General features: G+C 48.6%; 1 protein-coding gene across 2 annotated transcripts in view; it reads left to right on the forward strand.

Annotated features, from left to right (window-relative positions):
- Window positions 1-16,866, forward strand: part of NFRKB (nuclear factor related to kappaB binding protein) — a 55,474-nt gene extending 38,608 nt beyond the window's left edge. Inside the window, exons 17-26 of one of the 2 annotated variants that reach the window (XM_073603326.1) lie at window positions 1,150-1,256; window positions 1,365-1,488; window positions 1,574-1,653; window positions 3,067-3,278; window positions 3,359-3,626; window positions 3,712-3,909; window positions 4,465-5,118; window positions 12,118-12,224; window positions 15,413-15,548; window positions 16,358-16,866. In XM_073603326.1, the coding sequence (XP_073459427.1) occupies window positions 1,150-1,256; window positions 1,365-1,488; window positions 1,574-1,653; window positions 3,067-3,278; window positions 3,359-3,626; window positions 3,712-3,909; window positions 4,465-5,118; window positions 12,118-12,224; window positions 15,413-15,548; window positions 16,358-16,507 (2,036 nt within the window). In that variant the 3' untranslated portion in view covers window positions 16,508-16,866. The remainder of the gene's footprint in view (window positions 1-1,149; window positions 1,257-1,364; window positions 1,489-1,573; window positions 1,654-3,066; window positions 3,279-3,358; window positions 3,627-3,711; window positions 3,910-4,464; window positions 5,119-12,117; window positions 12,225-15,412; window positions 15,549-16,357) is intronic. The other variant, XM_073603324.1, reaches the window with a different exon arrangement.
- Window positions 16,867-18,000: the final 1,134 nt, after the last annotated feature.

An 18,000-nucleotide genomic window follows, 5' to 3' on the forward strand; every position in this document is an offset into this window, starting at 1 on the left:
TGTGACATGGTAACAAACACTATACTTCATCTTTTTACACAAACGTTTTATATATATATATATATATATATATATATATATATATATATATATATATATATATATATATATATATATATATATATATATTTTTTTTTTCCTCTCTGTGAAAGAATTAAAAGAGACTAACCAGGGGCAATATTTTTCGTACAGATTGAGGAAAGTTGAAAGGAGCTTCCATTACTTTACATGCTATTTAAAGCCCATTACACCATAAAAGCTACCCTTGCAGTGTATTAAAGGGTAAGCTCACCTTTACAGAAAATTTGTAAGATGAACTTACACTGGACCCCCTTTCCCATCCACCCCCCAGGGTTCAGCTATACCGGAGTCCCGCAATCACCTGCTGTGAGACAGGTCCCCGCCTCACCAGTCCGGGAATTTGAAATTCCTTCGGCTTAATCTCCTAAACGTACCTCTCAGCGTGTATGGGACGTACCTCTCAACGTCCCTTGAACGGCGCTGACCAACCTGAATCTGCCTAGCCTGTCAGCGCAGGAGAAGAGGAGAGAAAGCCGCTGGGGTTTCAAATCCCAGCACCAGTAATTTGGCGACCCGATGTCTCACAGTGGGAGATCGCGGAACTACGGGATAGCAGGACTGGGGCGATGGAGTCCAATGTAAGTTCACCTTACAGATTTTCTGTAACAGTGAACTTATACTTTAATAGGTTTAGGGGTAGATAAATAGACAGTAATACTGACCTGGCAAGCCCACAGGCTGTGGGACTGTTCCCCCTGAAGCCTCTGCTCTTTGATGTTCTGGCCAGCAGCCAGCATTTTCACTTTGACGCCATCACATACAATGCAGCATAGTAGAGGGTGGGAGCAAGGTATAAGGTAAGTTTCATGCCTTATTTCTCTAACCCTAGCCTTAATGAACATTTACCCTTTATAATGAAGAGGAGCCCAGCTTCAAGGGTATTTTTTAAAGTTCAGCTTTACAAAACACACCAAAAAGAACCTTAATTTTACCTACAATACATTTTCACAAAAAGAACAAATCAAAATGTGTTCTTCAGATGTAATAGGAACCCTATAATCTGAATTGTATGTGATAACTATGAAGTGTCCTCTTTATAGATTATTCACATAAACTTTTCATTCTCAGTTCGTGATGCAGCAGCCCGTTTGCCAAACGGTGAGGGTACACGTGCTGAAATCTGTGAGCTGCTGAAGGATTCCCAGTTTCTGGCACCTGATGTTACCAGCGCTCAGGTAAGTCATGGTTTATTGATATTGGGCTGGCAGTTTGGGGTTCCTTGAGGGCTTCAGTGTTAATGTACTACCCAAGCTCACACTGTCCGTGTGGTCATCTAATGTTAGGTTAACACGGTGGTGAGCGGTGCGCTGGACCGGCTGCACTATGAAAAAGATCCATGTGTGAAATATGACATTGGACGTAAGCTGTGGATCTACCTCCATCGAGACCGCAGTGAGGAGGAGTTTGGTAAGTTCCCTGTCCATAAACTCTGCTTTTGATGTTCATTTCCTGCAAAGAGTCTTATCCTTTTTGTTCTCCTATTCTTCTGCAGAGAGGATTCACCAGGCACAGGCAGCGGCAGCCAAAGCCAAGAAAGCTCTGCAACAAAAGCCAAAAACGCCCTCAAAAATCGTACGTTCCTGGTTTCTGCCCTCTCCCCCATTCCTGTCTCCCTATATTTGTTTTCTTCCTACAGCTCATCTTTTCCATATTCACTTATATCAGCACACTGGTAAATGTCAGAGCCATGTTTATGGAGATGGATGGCTCACTCAATGCTCTTGAAATAGAAAAGGAAGTTAGAGGAAATCTCTCCAAAGTAAGGGAATTCCCTCTTATACAGCCACCAAAACAAGTGTCCCCGCTGGAATATCCGCTGGAATATTTCTTCTGTTTTAAGTGACCATTTCAGTCCTGATGACAATGGTCACAAAGACCTCAACAGAAACCAGACAGAGGTTCTAATCCTTCCTCACCTAATCCAAAGCTAAAAAAAAAATGTTGGACATTTAGATATTTTAGTGTAGTTAATCCATCATAATTAGGAAGAGCTGAGGATTTGAGTTTTCTATTTTAATAGTGTGGCTGAGGCTGTCTGCTCCTCTTTTGTATGTGGTTTGGCCTCTTTGGTACATACTGAAGGCGTGGGGTCACTGTCCTGGTATATTACCTCTTGAGGTGCAATACTTTAAATCTCAACTTATTAATGCCACTATTGCACCCAATCTTTCACCTGTTTAGGCTTAGTTCATAACCATTTTTACTGTTATTTTAAATGAACCAGTCACCAGAAAGCTATATTTTTAATACTTCTGATGTCATCAGCTGCAGTCGACATCCCTGAACTGTCCTGGAGCAGGGAGGAGGGTCACACGAGAGGTGCCTTATGTTAAGAATGATGATTATATGTGCAGTAATTAGAACGACATGTCTTCTGAATCTTTGGGCATGTAGTGATGTGTATTGGTGTTTCTGTGGGCAGTGACAGGAAAATTATTTTTCCCTCTGTCCCCAGATCTGCAATTTTCCTTCTCTTTGGAATAACCTGCTCATTATGAGTGGTCAGATGTGCAGACCTGCCTCACAAGCACAACTTTAGTGCTGAAAGATAACTGCAGAAGTGACCGTTATATGAATTACCCCCTGTTCAATGAACGGTAAAGGCAACGACCTGTCGCTAAAAACCAAAATCACTGCCCAGGGTGGAATGCACAAAACTTTGGGGTTGGCTTTGAGAGCTCTTCTGCCAATTTGGGTAATGGCAGGCATTACTTATGGATTAGTGGAATGATTGTTCTTCGTGGAGTTGAGGTTTAAGTTACTGATTCAGAAGTAGTGTGCAGATCAGTGGATTGGACTTCACTGGAAACTTGTATGGTATGGGTAATGTATGGCATGGTCATGTATTGTATGGGTCACCTATATTGTGAGTCAGGTGGCACTGAAGCAAGAGACAGCCAGGCAGGTGATATTTGGAGAACAGCAAAGGCATACTCTATATTTCTGGCAGTTCAGATTTCCTTTTTAATTCTGGTTTATGTGCAGAAATCCGGCAACAAGGAGTTTGGGGTGAAGGGTAGCAGCACTCCTGAACCAGCTCAGCTGAACTTCAATGAGTGCAGTATGCCACCAACACCCGGGACACCCAGCACACCGACTACACCAGCGCTTCCAGCAATGCCAATGTCCCCCACATCTGCTGCAGTCAGTAAGATTCTTCCCAGCAGTGTTCCTGAGTCCCCAAAATCCAGTCCGAGGTAAGAAGCCCACAGTCAGAGTCCCTTATACCTTATCCAATGGAAAAACTGAATTTAATGGTGTGTGTTTCGGTCTGCAGTGTCCTTTTGGTGTCCCCGCCCACCATGCCCCAGCTCAGCACTCTGCTGGCTCCATCTGTGACAAGTCAAGTGACTACTGTGACCGCGCCTCCTGTCAGGAACACTACTCTCCCCTCCACCCCTTCGATCCCACAAGTGCGAATTGTGACTGCTTCTGCTGCTATTCCATCCGCTGCTTCGCCCGCCATTGTTACCCAGTCTCTTTCTCCCATTGTAACGCACATCAGGATGCCTGCCACAACGACCACTTCTAAAGGAATAACCCAGGTAGGAGCACAATGCCCAGCTGGCTTAAAATAATGGAGCGGGTTAGCTATCCCAGCTTGATTTATAATTGTTTTTCTCTCCCCAGGTGGTGACAATGCCAGTGAAGACGCAGGCAGCTGCCAGCATCCCGCGCCCAGCCATCACGGTAACTGCTCCTGGAACCATTTCTGTGACCGCTCTGACTGCACCTACAGTGGTCACTTCCAAACCAGTGGTCAGTACCCTCTCAAGTTCAACACCCACAATACTGCAGAGCATCACAGGACAGAACATCATCAAACAGGTGATTTATGGTACAAATCTATTCTATAATGATTTGTATTGTCTCTGTGATGTCATGGGGTACAGGAATACGGTGTGCCGTCAGGGGACACTGGGTAATGTCAGGGATTTTGAGGATGGGATGTGATGCCAGGGGATGGGGGGTTACAGTATGATGACGGGGGGCCTGCAGAGACCCTGTATGATGTGGGGGGGGGGGCGGCGGCGGCCTGTGAGGACGCTGTGCTATGTTGAGGGGGTGCGGGGTCTCTGTGCCACCAACTGTAGATACACATCTGACTAACAATATATTTACAATTCTTCAGAATCTTGGGGTTGCTTTATTTGCATCGTCTCGTCTTTTTCAGACATTAGAAAATGATACAAGGTTAGGTTTTTTTTCTTCTATGTGCAACAAGGCTTATTAGACTTAAACTAATCTTTTGGCATTTTCATTCATTTTATACCCTCCAATCTATTCACAGTAACAAATACGTTTTGACTGCTGTTGGTCCTTCAGCTTTGGATCTCCTGTGTTTCTGATCTATCTTACCAGTCTTTCTCTTCTCTCTGCCAGGTTGCAATATCTGGACAGCTTGGTGTTAAGGCCCAGCCTGCACTTCCAACCACCAATCTGCGCATACAGGGCAAGGACGTTCTGCGGCTTCCTCCTTCTTCCATCACCACAGATTCTAAGGGTCAGACTATACTGCGCATCACACCTGACATGATGGCAACGTTGGCCAAATCCCAGGTCACAGCTGTGAAGCTCTCCCAGGAACTTTTCTCGGCTGCACCGCCCAGCAGCTCGAGCAAAGGACTTTTACACGTGACGTCCAACCCGTCGTCCCCTTCTCCTCCGATACCTACAGCCATCAAGGTGGCACCTGAAGTGAAGACTGCAGAGCATGGGGGTCCTGGGTTTAGACTGATGCCCGCTCTGGGTGTTTCTGTAGCTGACTCTAAAATGAAAACCACAACTACTGCAGAGACAAAGCCAGCCACAACTATACGGATTGTGCAGGGATTGGGCGTTGTGCCGCCTAAGGTGGCAACTACACAGAGTATTACAGTGACTGCCAAACCTGTAGCCATGGCATCTTCTGCCCTGGTCAGCCCTGTTCATGCGGCCTCAACCATCAGCCTTTCACCCGTCACCAACACTGGCACAAAACCAGTAGGAGCAGCAACAGCCACTGTACGGCAGATTCCAGTGACAGCAGCTCAGCAGGTGAGATGTTTGTGTGTGTGTGTACGCACAGAGACCTCTAATGGGGCCTGGAGTTGTGAGTATTCCATGAGCAGACCTCTCCGATGGGGCCTACAGCCGCGTGTATGAACCAAGACCTCTGATGGGGCCCTGAGGTGTATGTGTGTATGAATCGAGACCTCTGATGGAGCCCGGTGCTGTATGAACCGAGACCTCTGATGGGGCCTGGAGCTGTATGAACCGCCATCTCTGATGGTGCCTGGAACTGTATGAACCGAGACCTCTGATGGGGCCTGGAGCTATATGTGTGTATGAAACGAGACCTCTGATGGGGCCCGGAGCTGTGTGAACGGAGACCTCTGATGGGGCCCGGAGCTGTATGTGTATGAACCGAGACCTCTGATGATGCCCAGAACTGTATGAACCGAGACCTCTGATGGGGCCCGGAGCTGTATGAACCGAGACCTCTGATGGGGCCTGGAGCTGTATGTGTGTATGAACCGAGACCTCTGATGGGGCCCGGAGCTGTATGAACCGAGACCTCTGATGGGGCCCGGAGCTGTATGTGTGTATGAACTGAGACCTCTGATGGAGCCCGGTGCTGTATGAACCGAGACCTCTGATGGGGCCTGGAGCTGTATGAACCGCCATCTCTGATGGGGCCTGGAACTGTATGAACCGAGACCTCTGATGGGGCCTGGAGCTATATGTGTGTATGAAACGAGACCTCTGATGGGGCCCGGAGCTGTATGAACCGAGACCTCTGATGGGGCCCGGAGCTGTATGAACCGAGACCTCTGAAGGGGCCCGGAGCTGTATGTGTGTATGACCCGAGCCCTCTGATGGGGCCCGGAGCTGTATGAACCGAGACCTCTGATGGGGCCCGGAGCTGTATGAACCGAGACCTCTGATGGGGCCCGGAGCTGTATGAACCGAGACCTCTGATGGGGCCCGGAGCTGTATGAACCGAGACCTCTGATGGGGCCCGGAGCTGTATGAACCGAGACCTCTGATGGGGCCCGGAGCAGTATGTACCGAGACCTCTGATGGGGCCTGGAGCTGTATGAACCGCCATCTCTGATGGGGCCTGGAACTGTATGAACCGAGACCTCTGATGGGGCCTGGAGCTATATGTGTGTATGAAACGAGACCTCTGATGGGGCCCGGAGCTGTGTGAACGGAGACCTCTGATGGGGCCCAGAGCTGTATGTGTATGAACCGAGACCTCTGATGATGCCCAGAACTGTATGAACCGAGACCTCTGATGGGGCCCGGAGCTGTATGTGTGTATGAACCGAGACCTCTGATGGGGCCCGGAGCTGTATGAACCGAGACCTCTGATGGGGCCCGGAGCTGTATGTGTGTATGAACTGAGACCTCTGATGGAGCCCGGTGCTGTATGAACCGAGACCTCTGATGGGGCCCGGAGCAGTATGAACCGAGACCTCTGATGGGGCCCGGACCTGTATGAACCGAGACCTCTGATGGGGCCCGGACCTGTATGTGTGTATGAACAGAGACCTCTAATGGGACCTGGAGCTGTATGTGTCTATGAACCGAGACCTCTGATGGGGCCTGGAGCTGTATGTGTGTATGAACCGAGACCTCTGATGGGGCCCGGAGCTGTATGAATGGAGACCTCTGATGGGGCCCCGGAGCTGTATGTGTATGAACCGAGACCTCTGATGGGGCCCGGAGCTGTATGAACCGAGACCTCTGATGGGGCCTGGAGCTGTATGTGTGTATGAACCGAGACCTCTGATGGGGCCCGGAGCTGTATGTGTGTATGAACCGAGACCTCTGATGGGGCCCGAAGCTGTATGAACAGAGACCTCTGTTGGGGCCCGGAGCTGTATGTGTGTATGAACTGAGACCTCTGATGGAGCCCGATGCTGTATGAACCGAGACCTCTGATGGGGCCTGGAGCTGTATGAACCGCCATCTCTGATGGGGCCTGGACCTGTACGAACCGAGACCTCTGATGGGGCCCGGACCTGTATGTGTGTATGAACAGAGACCTCTAATGGGACCAGGAGCTGTATGTGTCTATGAACCGAGACCTCTGATGGGGCCCGGAGCTGTATGTGTGTATGAACCGAGACCTCTGATGGGGCCCGGAGCTGTGTGAACAGAGACCTCTGATGGGGCCCGGAGCTGTATGTGTATGAACCGAGACCTCTGATGATGCCCGGAACTGTATGAACCGAGACCTCTGATGGGGCCCGGAACTGTATGAACCGAGACCTCTGATGGGGCCCGGAGCTGTATGAACCGAGACCTCTGATGGGGCCTGGAGCTGTATGTGTGTATGAACCGAGACCTCTGATGGGGCCCGGAGCTGTGTGAACGGAGACCTCTGATGGGGCCCGGAGCTGTATGTGTATGAACCGAGACCTCTGATGATGCCCGGTGCTGTATGAACCGAGACCTCTGATGGGGCCTGGAGCTGTATGAACCGCCATCTCTGATGGGGCCCGGACCTGTATGAACCGAGACCTCTGATGGGGCCCGGACCTGTATGAACCGAGACCTCTGATGGGGCCCGGACCTGTATGAACCGAGACCTCTGATGGGGCCCGGACCTGTATGTGTGTATTAACAGAGACCTCTAATGGGACCCGGAGCTGTATGTGTATGAACCGAGACCTCTGATGATGCCCGGAGCTGTATGAACCGAGACTTCTGATGGGGCCCGGAGCTGTATGAACCAAGACCTCTGATGGGGCCTGGAGCTGTATGTGTGTATGAACCGAGACCTCTGATGGGGCCCGGAGCTGTATGTGTATGAACCGAGACCTCTGATGGGGCCCGGAGCTGTATGAACCGAGACCTCTGATGGGGCCTGGAGCTGTATGTGTGTATGAACTGAGACCTCTGATGGAGGCCGGTGCTGTATGAACCGAGACCTCTGATGGGGCCTGGAGCTGTATGAACCGCCATCTCTGATGGGGCCCGGACCTGTATGAACCGAGACCTCTGATGGGGCCCGGACCTGTATGAACCGAGACCTCTGATGGGGCCCGGACCTGTATGAACCGAGACCTCTGATGGGGCCCGGACCTGTATGTGTGTATGAACAGAGACCTCTAATGGGACCCGGAGCTGTATGTGTCTATGAACCGAGACCTCTGATGGGGCCCGGAGCTGTATGAACGGAGACCTCTGATGGGGCCCGGAACTGTATGTGTATGAACCGAGACCTCTGATGATGCCCGGAGCTGTGTGAACCGAGACCTCTGATGGGGCCCGGAGCTGTATGAAACGAGACCTCTGATGGGGCCTGGAGCTGTATGTGTGTATGAACCGAGACCTCTGATGGGGCCCGGAGCTGTATGAACCGAGACCTCTGATGGGGCCCGGAGCTGTATGTGTGTATGAACTGAGACCTCTGATGGAGCCCGGTGCTGTATGAACCGAGACCTCTGATGGGGCCTGGAGCTGTATGAACCGCCATCTCTGATGGGGCCCGGAGCTGTATGAACCGAGACCTCTGATTGGGCCCGGAGCTGTATGAACCGAGACCTCTGATGGGGCCTGGAGCTGTATGTGTGTATGAACCGAGACCTCTGATGGGGCCCGGAGCTGTATGAACCGAGACCTCTGATGGTGTCTGGAGCTGTATTTGTGTATGAACAGAGACCTCTAATGGGACCCGGAGCTGTATGTGTCTATGAACCGAGACCTCTAATGGGGCCCGGAGCTGTATGTGTGTATGAACCGAGACCTCTGATGGGGCCCGGAGCTGTATGAACCGAGACCTCTGATGGGGCCCGGAGCTGTATGAACGGAGACCTCTGATGGGGCCCCGGAGCTGTATGTGTATGAACCGAGACCTCTGATGGGGCCCGGAGCTGTATGAACCGCCATCTCTGATGGGGCCCGGACCTGTATGAACCGAGACCTCTGATGGGGCCCGGACCTGTATGAACCGAGACCTCTGATGGGGCCCGGACCTGTATGTGTGTATGAACAGAGACCTCTAATGGGACCCGGAGCTGTATGTGTCTATGAACCGAGACCTCTGATGGGGCCCGGAGCTGTATGTGTGTATGAACGGAGACCTCTGATGGGGCCCGGAGCTGTATGAACGGAGACCTCTGATGGGGCCCGGAACTGTATGTGTATGAACCGAGACCTCTGATGATGCCCGGAGCTGTGTGAACCGAGACCTCTGATGGGGCCCGGAGCTGTATGAACCGAGACCTCTGATGGGGCCTGGAGCTGTATGTGTGTATGAACCGAGACCTCTGATGGAGCCCGGTGCTGTATGAACCGAGACCTCTGATGGGGCCCGGAGCTGTATGTGTGTATGAACTGAGACCTCTGATGGAGCCCGGTGCTGTATGAACCGAGACCTCTGATGGGGCCTGGAGCTGTATGAACCGCCATCTCTGATGGGGCCCGGAGCTGTATGAACCGAGACCTCTGATGGGGCCCGGAGCTGTATGAACCGAGACCTCTGATGGGGCCTGGAGCTGTATGTGTGTATGAACCGAGACCTCTGATGGGGCCCGGAGCTGTATGAACCGAGACCTCTGATGGTGTCTGGAGCTGTATGTGTGTATGAACCGAGACCTCTGATGGGGCCCGGAGCTGTATGAACCGAGACCTCTGAAGGGGCCCGGAGCTGTATGAACGGAGACCTCTGATGGGGCCCCGGAGCTGTATGTGTATGAACCGAGACCTCTGATGGGGCCCGGAGCTGTATGAACCGAGACCTCTGATGGGGCCCGGAGCTGTATGAACCGAGACCTCTGATGGGGCCTGGAGCTGTATGTGTGTATGAACTGAGACCTCTGATGGGGCCTGGAGCTGTATGTGTGTATGAACTGAGACCTCTGATGGGGCCTGGAGCTGTATGTGTGTATGAACCGAGACCTCTGATGGGGCCTGGAGCTGTATGTGTGTATGAACTGAGACCTCTGATGGAGCCCGGTGCTGTATGAACCGAGACCTCTGATGGGGCCTGGAGCTGTATGAACCGCCATCTCTGATGGGGCCCGGACCTGTATGAACCGAGACCTCTGATGGGGCCCGGACCTGTATGTGTGTATGAACAGAGACCTCTAATGGGACCCGGAGCTGTATGTGTCTATGAACCGAGACCTCTGATGGGGCCCGGAGCTGTATGTGTGTATGAACGGAGACCTCTGATGGGGCCTGGAGCTGTATGAACCGCCATCTCTGATGGGGCCCGGACCTGTATGAACCGAGACCTCTGATGGGTCCCGAACCTGTATGTGTGTATGAACAGAGACCTCTAATGGGACCCGGAGCTGTATGTGTCTATGAACCGAGACCTCTGATGGGGCCCGGAGCTGTGTGAACGGAGACCTCTGATGGGGCCCGGAGCTGTATGTGTATGAACCGAGACCTCTGATGATGCCCGGTGCTGTATGAACCGAGACCTCTGATGGGGCCTGGAGCTGTATGAACCGCCATCTCTGATGGGGCCCGGACCTGTATGAACCGAGACCTCTGATGGGGCCCGGACCTGTATGAACCGAGACCTCTGATGGGGCCCGGAGCTGTATGAACAGAGACCTCTGATGGGGCCCGGAGCTGTATGTGTATGAACCGAGACCTCTGATGATGCCCGGAGCTGTATGAACCGAGACCTCTGATGGGGCCCGGAGCTGTATGAACCGAGACCTCTGATGGGGCCTGGAGCTGTATGTGTGTATGAACCGAGACCTCTGATGGGGCCCGGAGCTGTATGAACCGAGACCTCTGATGGGGCCCGGAGCTGTATATGTATGAACCGAGACCTCTGATGGGGCCCGGAGCTGTATGAACCGAGACCTCTGATGGGGCCCGGAGCTGTATGTGTATGAACCGAGACCTCTGATGGGGCCCGGAGCTGTATGAACCGAGACCTCTGATGGGGCCCGGAGCTGTATGAACCGAGACCTCTGATGGGGCCTGGAGCTGTATGAACCGAGACCTCTGATGGTGTCTGGAGCTGTATTTGTGTATGAACAGAGACCTCTGATGGGGCCCGGAGCTGATAATATCATAAATAAGGTCTGGAGATTCTGGTGACTTCCTTAGATCATTTTATTGTCCTCATCAAAGCAAATGATATACATTAAAGCTGAACACAAGGCAAACTGCTAAATAAAAATATACAGTAACTATTTAATATGGCAAAGGATTTCTATTTGACTTTGTCCAACTCTGAGATATACACAGCCTGCAAAACAGCATAGTAGTCACTGTTCTGTGAACTGACTTTTTCCTTTCTGTTTTGTGGAACAGCTTGGTCACCTTTCCCCAGCCTGTGAGGCAGTTGTACGAGATTTATGCAGTTTCTCTGCTCTCTCCTCCATTTGGCATTTTCCTTGTTGGCATGCAGCAGAGCCAGATTGGCACTTGGTACTAATCCCCCCCCCAACCACACACACACACACACTTGTTCTACTGTACATGAGATTACCAGAGGTAATAAGTGATATTCATGCACTTATATTAGCATTTTTAAAAAAAGTATGTCATATAACCCATAAAATATACACGATAACCCATAAATGTACAAATCAATACAGCTCTGAAATCATTAATACATCAATAAATGTATTTTTTTTTAAATACAAGCATTGTAACTAGTCAAATTAGAGTTTTGGTTATCAGCTTCTTGCAGTCCCTGTACAGCAGAGCTCAAATTGGAAGTGGAGGAAGCTGCACAAGGAACCAATAAGTTGTGCTGCAGCATTCCTGTGTGACCATGGAACATCCTGTTAAGAGGAGAGGAGCTAATATGCTGCTTTTCCTTTACACTGTCCAATCACAGGCAAGGGGGCAACTCAAGATCTCTAATTACATTTTAGTTGCATAACTGTCTAGCCCGGACCAGGAAAGAATTCTGTTATGGAATCTAAAAACATAATCCCTGTGTGTTTTTTTTTTTTTTTTAAGCTGTAGCCAATGATGGGAGTAGTAATTCAGTGGGGGTTGGAGTATGTTCTGTAACCTTTTTAACCACTTCCCGCCCGCCCTTACTCCTCTACTTCTCCTTCACAGGGCAAAGTTCCGGCTCGAATCACCGTGCCACTGTCAGTCCTCGGTCAGCAGGTGAAGGGGAAGAGCGTTATGGCGACTCCCATCATCAAAGGAAACCTGGGAGCCAAGTAAGTGCCTTCACCTTTACCTCTTTGGGAGCCACTCTGAACTCTGTGGTCCTTAAATTAGAATTCCACCAAAATCCTCTCATCCCCTGCCTGAGGTGATTGTAGCCATATTAGTGCACTTGCGACAAACAATTGTGTACTGTACATACTACTATTTTTTTATTTGCACTAACATACAATTTTTCAGGATAAACTTTTGGGGGTGTGTCCCCTTCATCAAGGTCCCAGCAGTACTGCTCCCCCCCCTCGAAAGCTTATCCTAAAAAATTGTATGCGAGTGCTGGTTCACACTAATGCGAAACAAAAAGCCTAGATTCGCATGTCATCCAAAAACACATTGAGGTTGATTTACTAAAGGCAAAGCCACTTTGCACTGCAAGTGCACTTGGAAGTACAGTCGCTGTAGATCTGAGGGGAAGCTCTGCTGATTTCTATTATCCAATCATGTACAAGCAAAAAATGCAGGTTTTTTTTTTTTTATTTTTCTTGCATGTCCCTCTGCACTTGTAGTGCAAAGTGGATTTGCCTTTAGCAAATAAACCCCATTGTGTTCAATGACGGTTGTTCTCATCTATGCCCTGCGAATGCAATGCGGTAACATAAAGGGTTCTGTGCTAGTTTACTGTGGTGCGTTTTTTCTTTTTACCTAGACATCAGTGGCAACTGCACAGAAATTGCCTCTTGTGTTCAGATGTATGTGAATACTGCTTTTTCTGTGTAGATTTTTACATATCCCCCCCCCCCCCTCTAATGTCCGAAAATGCATTCCTTGCATTAAGATTAAATATGTTTGAGCATCAGCATCCTCCCTCAACCCCCCCCCCCCCTCCTTTTCCTCATCTGAGCCCTTGATTTGATCCAGCGCTGTGCACATCTGCAGCTCTTCTCTCCTCTCAGTTCTGGGTCTCACTGGCTTTGCTGGTGCATTGGGAGCCATTGGCTCCCACTGCTCTCAATCAAAGCCAGTGAAGAGGGGTCAGGGCTGAGTCCCGCTGTCTGTGTCAATGGACGCAGCAGTGGAGCTTGGGAGAGAGTACGCACATGTGCCCCCATGGGAACTGACTTCTCATGGGGGGCGCTGGACAGAGAGAATGGGCTAGGAGTGCTGGCAGGGGAGCTGAGAAGAGGAGGTTCAGGCGGCTCTGTGCAACTCCATTGCACGGAGCAGGTAAGTATAGACATGTTTGTTGTTTAAAAATAAAAAATTACCTTTATAAAAACACCCAAAACCAATAACATGACTAATATGCCTTTTCTGCTAAAATGATTTATGTACTTGTTTACAACCCCAAAATGTACCTATATAGAGGTAGACAGTCTCTCTGTCCTGTTTTTACACACATTTTGTCTTCTTGGATTATTCTTCTCCGGAAGAGGTGAATCAAGATCAGCTCTTTGCTCAAGTACGGACTGGGTGTGAAAGGAGGAAAGTGTCAAGCGAAATGTGTATAAAGATCGTTTTCATTTTATTAAAAAAATTCAACTTGTTTTAGCGGTTCAAATGGTCCCTTCATCAGGATTTGGTACTGCTGAACAAGTGTGTTATGGACTGATTAAATAAAAGGGATCCTTAGGAATAATGAGAGTGAATGCTCTAGATGTCTGCTCAGCATTCAGCCTTAAAGTAGTATTAAACTTTCCACTTTTTTGATTTACTATAGTCAAATCCAGAAAGGAAATTTTACCCAATATATTTTATTCCCTTTTGAAACCAAGCAGTTTTATTTTGTACAATGAAAACTTGCTCCTCCTGGATCACTTTGCTGCTCCCTCAAACTTCTGATTGGAGAACAAGTAAGTGCCTCACAGGTCACATGACTTTCTGCATTACATGTCCTATCCTTCCTAGAGCCATTTAAACAATGCACAGACATGTGGCCCTGTCCTTTATAGTGACTGACAGCGGCTTCCAAGACTCTAATCAACTGTGTTGAGGGAGGAGTGTAGGAGTGGCTTAAAGTTATTGTAAAGTCTTATGTTTTTTTTCTATAAAAATAACAAACATGTTATACTTTCCTCCTCTGTGTAATGGATTTGCACAGAGCAGCCCAGATCCTCTTCTCGGGTCCCTCTTTGGTGCTCTTGGCCCCTCCCTCCTGTTGAGTGCCCCCACAGCAAGCAGCTTGCTATGGGGGCATCCAAGCTGAGTCAAAGCTCCCTGTGTCCACTTAGACATGGGGCTGCGTCCCCTCTATCTCCCCTGATTGGCTGACTGACTTTGACAGCAGCGGGAGCCAATGGCACCGCTGCTGTGTCTCAGCCGATCAAGAGGGAGAGTCTTGGACAGCCGAGACACTTGTAGACATCGCTGGACAGAGATGGGGCTCTGGTAAGTATTAGGGAGGCTGAGAGGGGCTGTTGCACACAGAAGACTTTTTAAATTAATGAATAGAATGCTTTAAGATAACCTTCTGACTTTACAACCCCTTTTAATGTCCTGAGTTTTGGACCTATCTATGTGTTTTAGCTAAAGCAGAGTTGGAAAGCACACATAGTAAGTGCTGGGGTCTGCAGCTCTATTTATATTAAGAGGGTTTACTGGCATCTGGAGTGATCTTACTAATTACCCCTCAAGATCCCCCCCCTAATATTATCAGTCAAGTATACACTTCATTTGACAGCATCAAGCCCTGATTAAGGGGGGGGGGGGGGCATTGAACCCCAGAAACACATTGACTTTTTATGATACAAGAGTCGGAATACAATGTCATTCTGGACTTTACATTCTGATTCTTACACTTTTTTTCCTTGCACACCCAGCCTTTTACTGTGTTGGTGTCCCCTGGCAGGGAAATTCACCCTCTGTTTATCCTGGTCACCTTTGTCACTGAGAAAATGATGGGAATATCCAAAACTTTCGCAGTTGGTGGGGGAAAATCTTCCATTGGGGCATCTGTTTTGGTGAGAACTAAAATGTCCTCTTCTATCCTGTTGTGTTTCTGAGGGACAGGAAGTGAAGGGAAATCTCCCTACAGAGGCACAAACTGCAAAGACATACATTACAGGACTTTTAACTCTTCTATATTCTATCCAAAGAAAAATGTTGGTTTTAGATTTACTTTGAGCAAGCAGTTTGGTTGTGTGGGAATGGTTTCACTTCTATTCTAATATGTATAATTCTACCCCATGGATGGTGCCACAGAACCCTGAAATGTTTTTTCTTGACACGGCTCTTTCTCTCTTTTCAGTATAAGCGGTTTGGGACGTAATATTATTCTGACAACAGTGCCAGCAGGGACCAAACTCATCGCAGGAAACAAACCCGTCAGCTTCCTGACCGCACAGCAACTGCAGCAGCTCCAGCAGCAGGGCCAGGCCACACAGGTATGAGGGGAGGAGCCTACAGGACAGGTTACTGTCAGGAGTCACTCACAAAGGATGAGGGCTCCTGAGCCAGGTCACAGGCAACCAGCCAGTCCAAAGATTGTCGGCTTCCATCACTACAGCAAATAGTAAGCTCAAGAATGGACGAGGCCAGGCTATTGGTCAGCAGCACTGGTAGAAATTTGCATATCCGTGCAAGTTGCAATTTGGATCTTCCAAGGCAATGAACAGTATAGCTAAGCAGTCTTGTAGTCACCAGGTTTTGTGATACCTGGAGCATTTCAGGAATACTTTACCCTTTTGCATCCAGAGCTGTTTTTGCATTTTTTTGGGCACATTTCGAAAATAATTTTAGCCCTGAAGATTGCATAAAACCCCTAAAGCCTTAATATTTTCCGAAAGCAGACACCCTAGAGAATAAAATATTGGTAGTTACAATTTTTTTATGTTACACAATATTAGCACAAAGGTTTAGGGCTTCATTTATTTATCAACCAGGGTGCCTTGAGGTTCCTTTAGGGGTGTTTTGGCAAAATACCTAAAAATTGCCCCAAAATTGTATACAATCCGGTGGGTGGATGAAACCTGCCCTTTAGTTACACAAGGCCACAGGATTGCATTGTACACCGTTACAACCTTCTAGCTGCCAACCTCCTAACTTCCAATGGCATCATCAGTTGATAAGGAGGATGTGGCTTCTATTGATAAGACCAGCAGATTATTAGGGATGTCGGCTGTCCCAGCAGTATAAGACACAGGTTGCTGTATTTTATATCAGTGTAATTAAAAACTTCCTTTATCCTTACCAGGTGCGAATACAGACGGTCCCAGCCTCCCACTTACACGCTGCGACAGCCTCCACCTCCCCGGCAACCTCCAAGACCATGTCCACAGTTGTAGTTACAACAAATCCTCCCAGTAAACCAGCAATGGACCCTCAGCGACCTTTGAACTCCTAAGTTTTTAATTGTGATGAAGTGAGATTTTGGGCTCCTTGTAAGGACTTCCTCTGCAAGTAACTGTTAATTATGACACATCTATGCCAGCCAATGGCGATCCTGGGAACGATTTCCAAGCTGGCCAAAGCAACTATGGAAGTGAGGAGCAGTACTTTTTGTTGTGCACCAGTTGACATGTTGTCTAGTGTCTATAAATGGTTGCTAATGCGCACAACTGATTTCTCGAAGACGGACACAATTTGCGTTCTGATCCTTAATATTTTTTATGCTGATAAGGCAAATGATAAAGTAATTAATATATATGTATTTGCCTTTTGCTTCTGAATGTTAAATATATTTAAGACTGAGAAAAAAAGTGCTGCATTTCTGTTTCATTGTAGATATTAGACCTGCATTGCATGATATCTTCTTGGAACTTTGGTATAGAAAGGAGAACTGTCTGTACTCCTTGTAACAGGCCTAATTTTCCCTGTATTGCCAATTGAACAGCTGTAAGACAATGGTGGGCGCTCATACGAGTCGCAGGGGCGTTGACCCCCTAATCTATTCGCCTGGTCCTTAATCTCCATGCAGGGCGCCGGACGCATGGATTTCGATGTGTTTTTTTTTTTTTTTTTTAAGCCCATGATTAGAGCCTGAGGCTCTAATTGGCTTCAAAAAGGGTGGGCTCTGGGTACAGAGCACTGTGCCCCAAGCCCACCCAGTTGTGTCATTTGCAAATTAATAATACCTGATGTCTTCCTGTTTTCTCCGCCCGGCCAACCAGGAAGCGAGTTCTGAGACCCGATTGGCCGGGAGGAGACGCGGGGGGTGAGCCGCCGAAGCCACGCCCTGGATTGGGTAAGTGTGGGGGAAGCAGCGAACGACTAGGGTAGGGGCCGCGGGCCGCCCCCTTAAGAAAATTGAGCATCAGCCCCCACTGGTAAAAGATTATAAACAGCTGTTCAAGCTCTTTTGTATGTGAATCCCTCATCAGTGATTCAAACACGAGGCAAACCTATCCATGACCCCACTTTCCTTTTTACAGCAGTTTCTAAATTTGCTTTGCAGTCCAATAGGCAATAGACTGACCACACTGCTCTGTAGTCTCTGTAACCTCACAGACCAGGTCAGCCACATTCCTCTCTTCCTATATGCAGTTGTGCTCATAAGTTTACATACCCTGGCAGCATGTATGATTTCTTGGCCATTTAACAGAGAATATGAATGATAACACAAACTTTTCTTTCACTCATGGTTAGTGTTTGGCTGAAGCCATTTATTATCAATCAACTGTGTTTTACTCTTTTTAAATCATAATCACAACAGAAACTACCCAAATGACCCTGATCAAAAGTTTACATACCCTGGTGATTTTAACCTGCACACAAGTTGACACAAAGGGTTTTGAATGGCTTTTAAAGGTAACCATCCTGACCTGTGATCTGTTTGCTTGTAATTAGTGTGTGTGTATAAAAGGTCAATGAGTTTCTGGACTCCTGACAGACCCTTGC

Source organism: Aquarana catesbeiana, linkage group LG10 (genome assembly GCF_042186555.1).
Source record: "Aquarana catesbeiana isolate 2022-GZ linkage group LG10, ASM4218655v1, whole genome shotgun sequence".
Classification (NCBI taxonomy): Eukaryota; Metazoa; Chordata; class Amphibia; order Anura; family Ranidae; genus Aquarana; species Aquarana catesbeiana.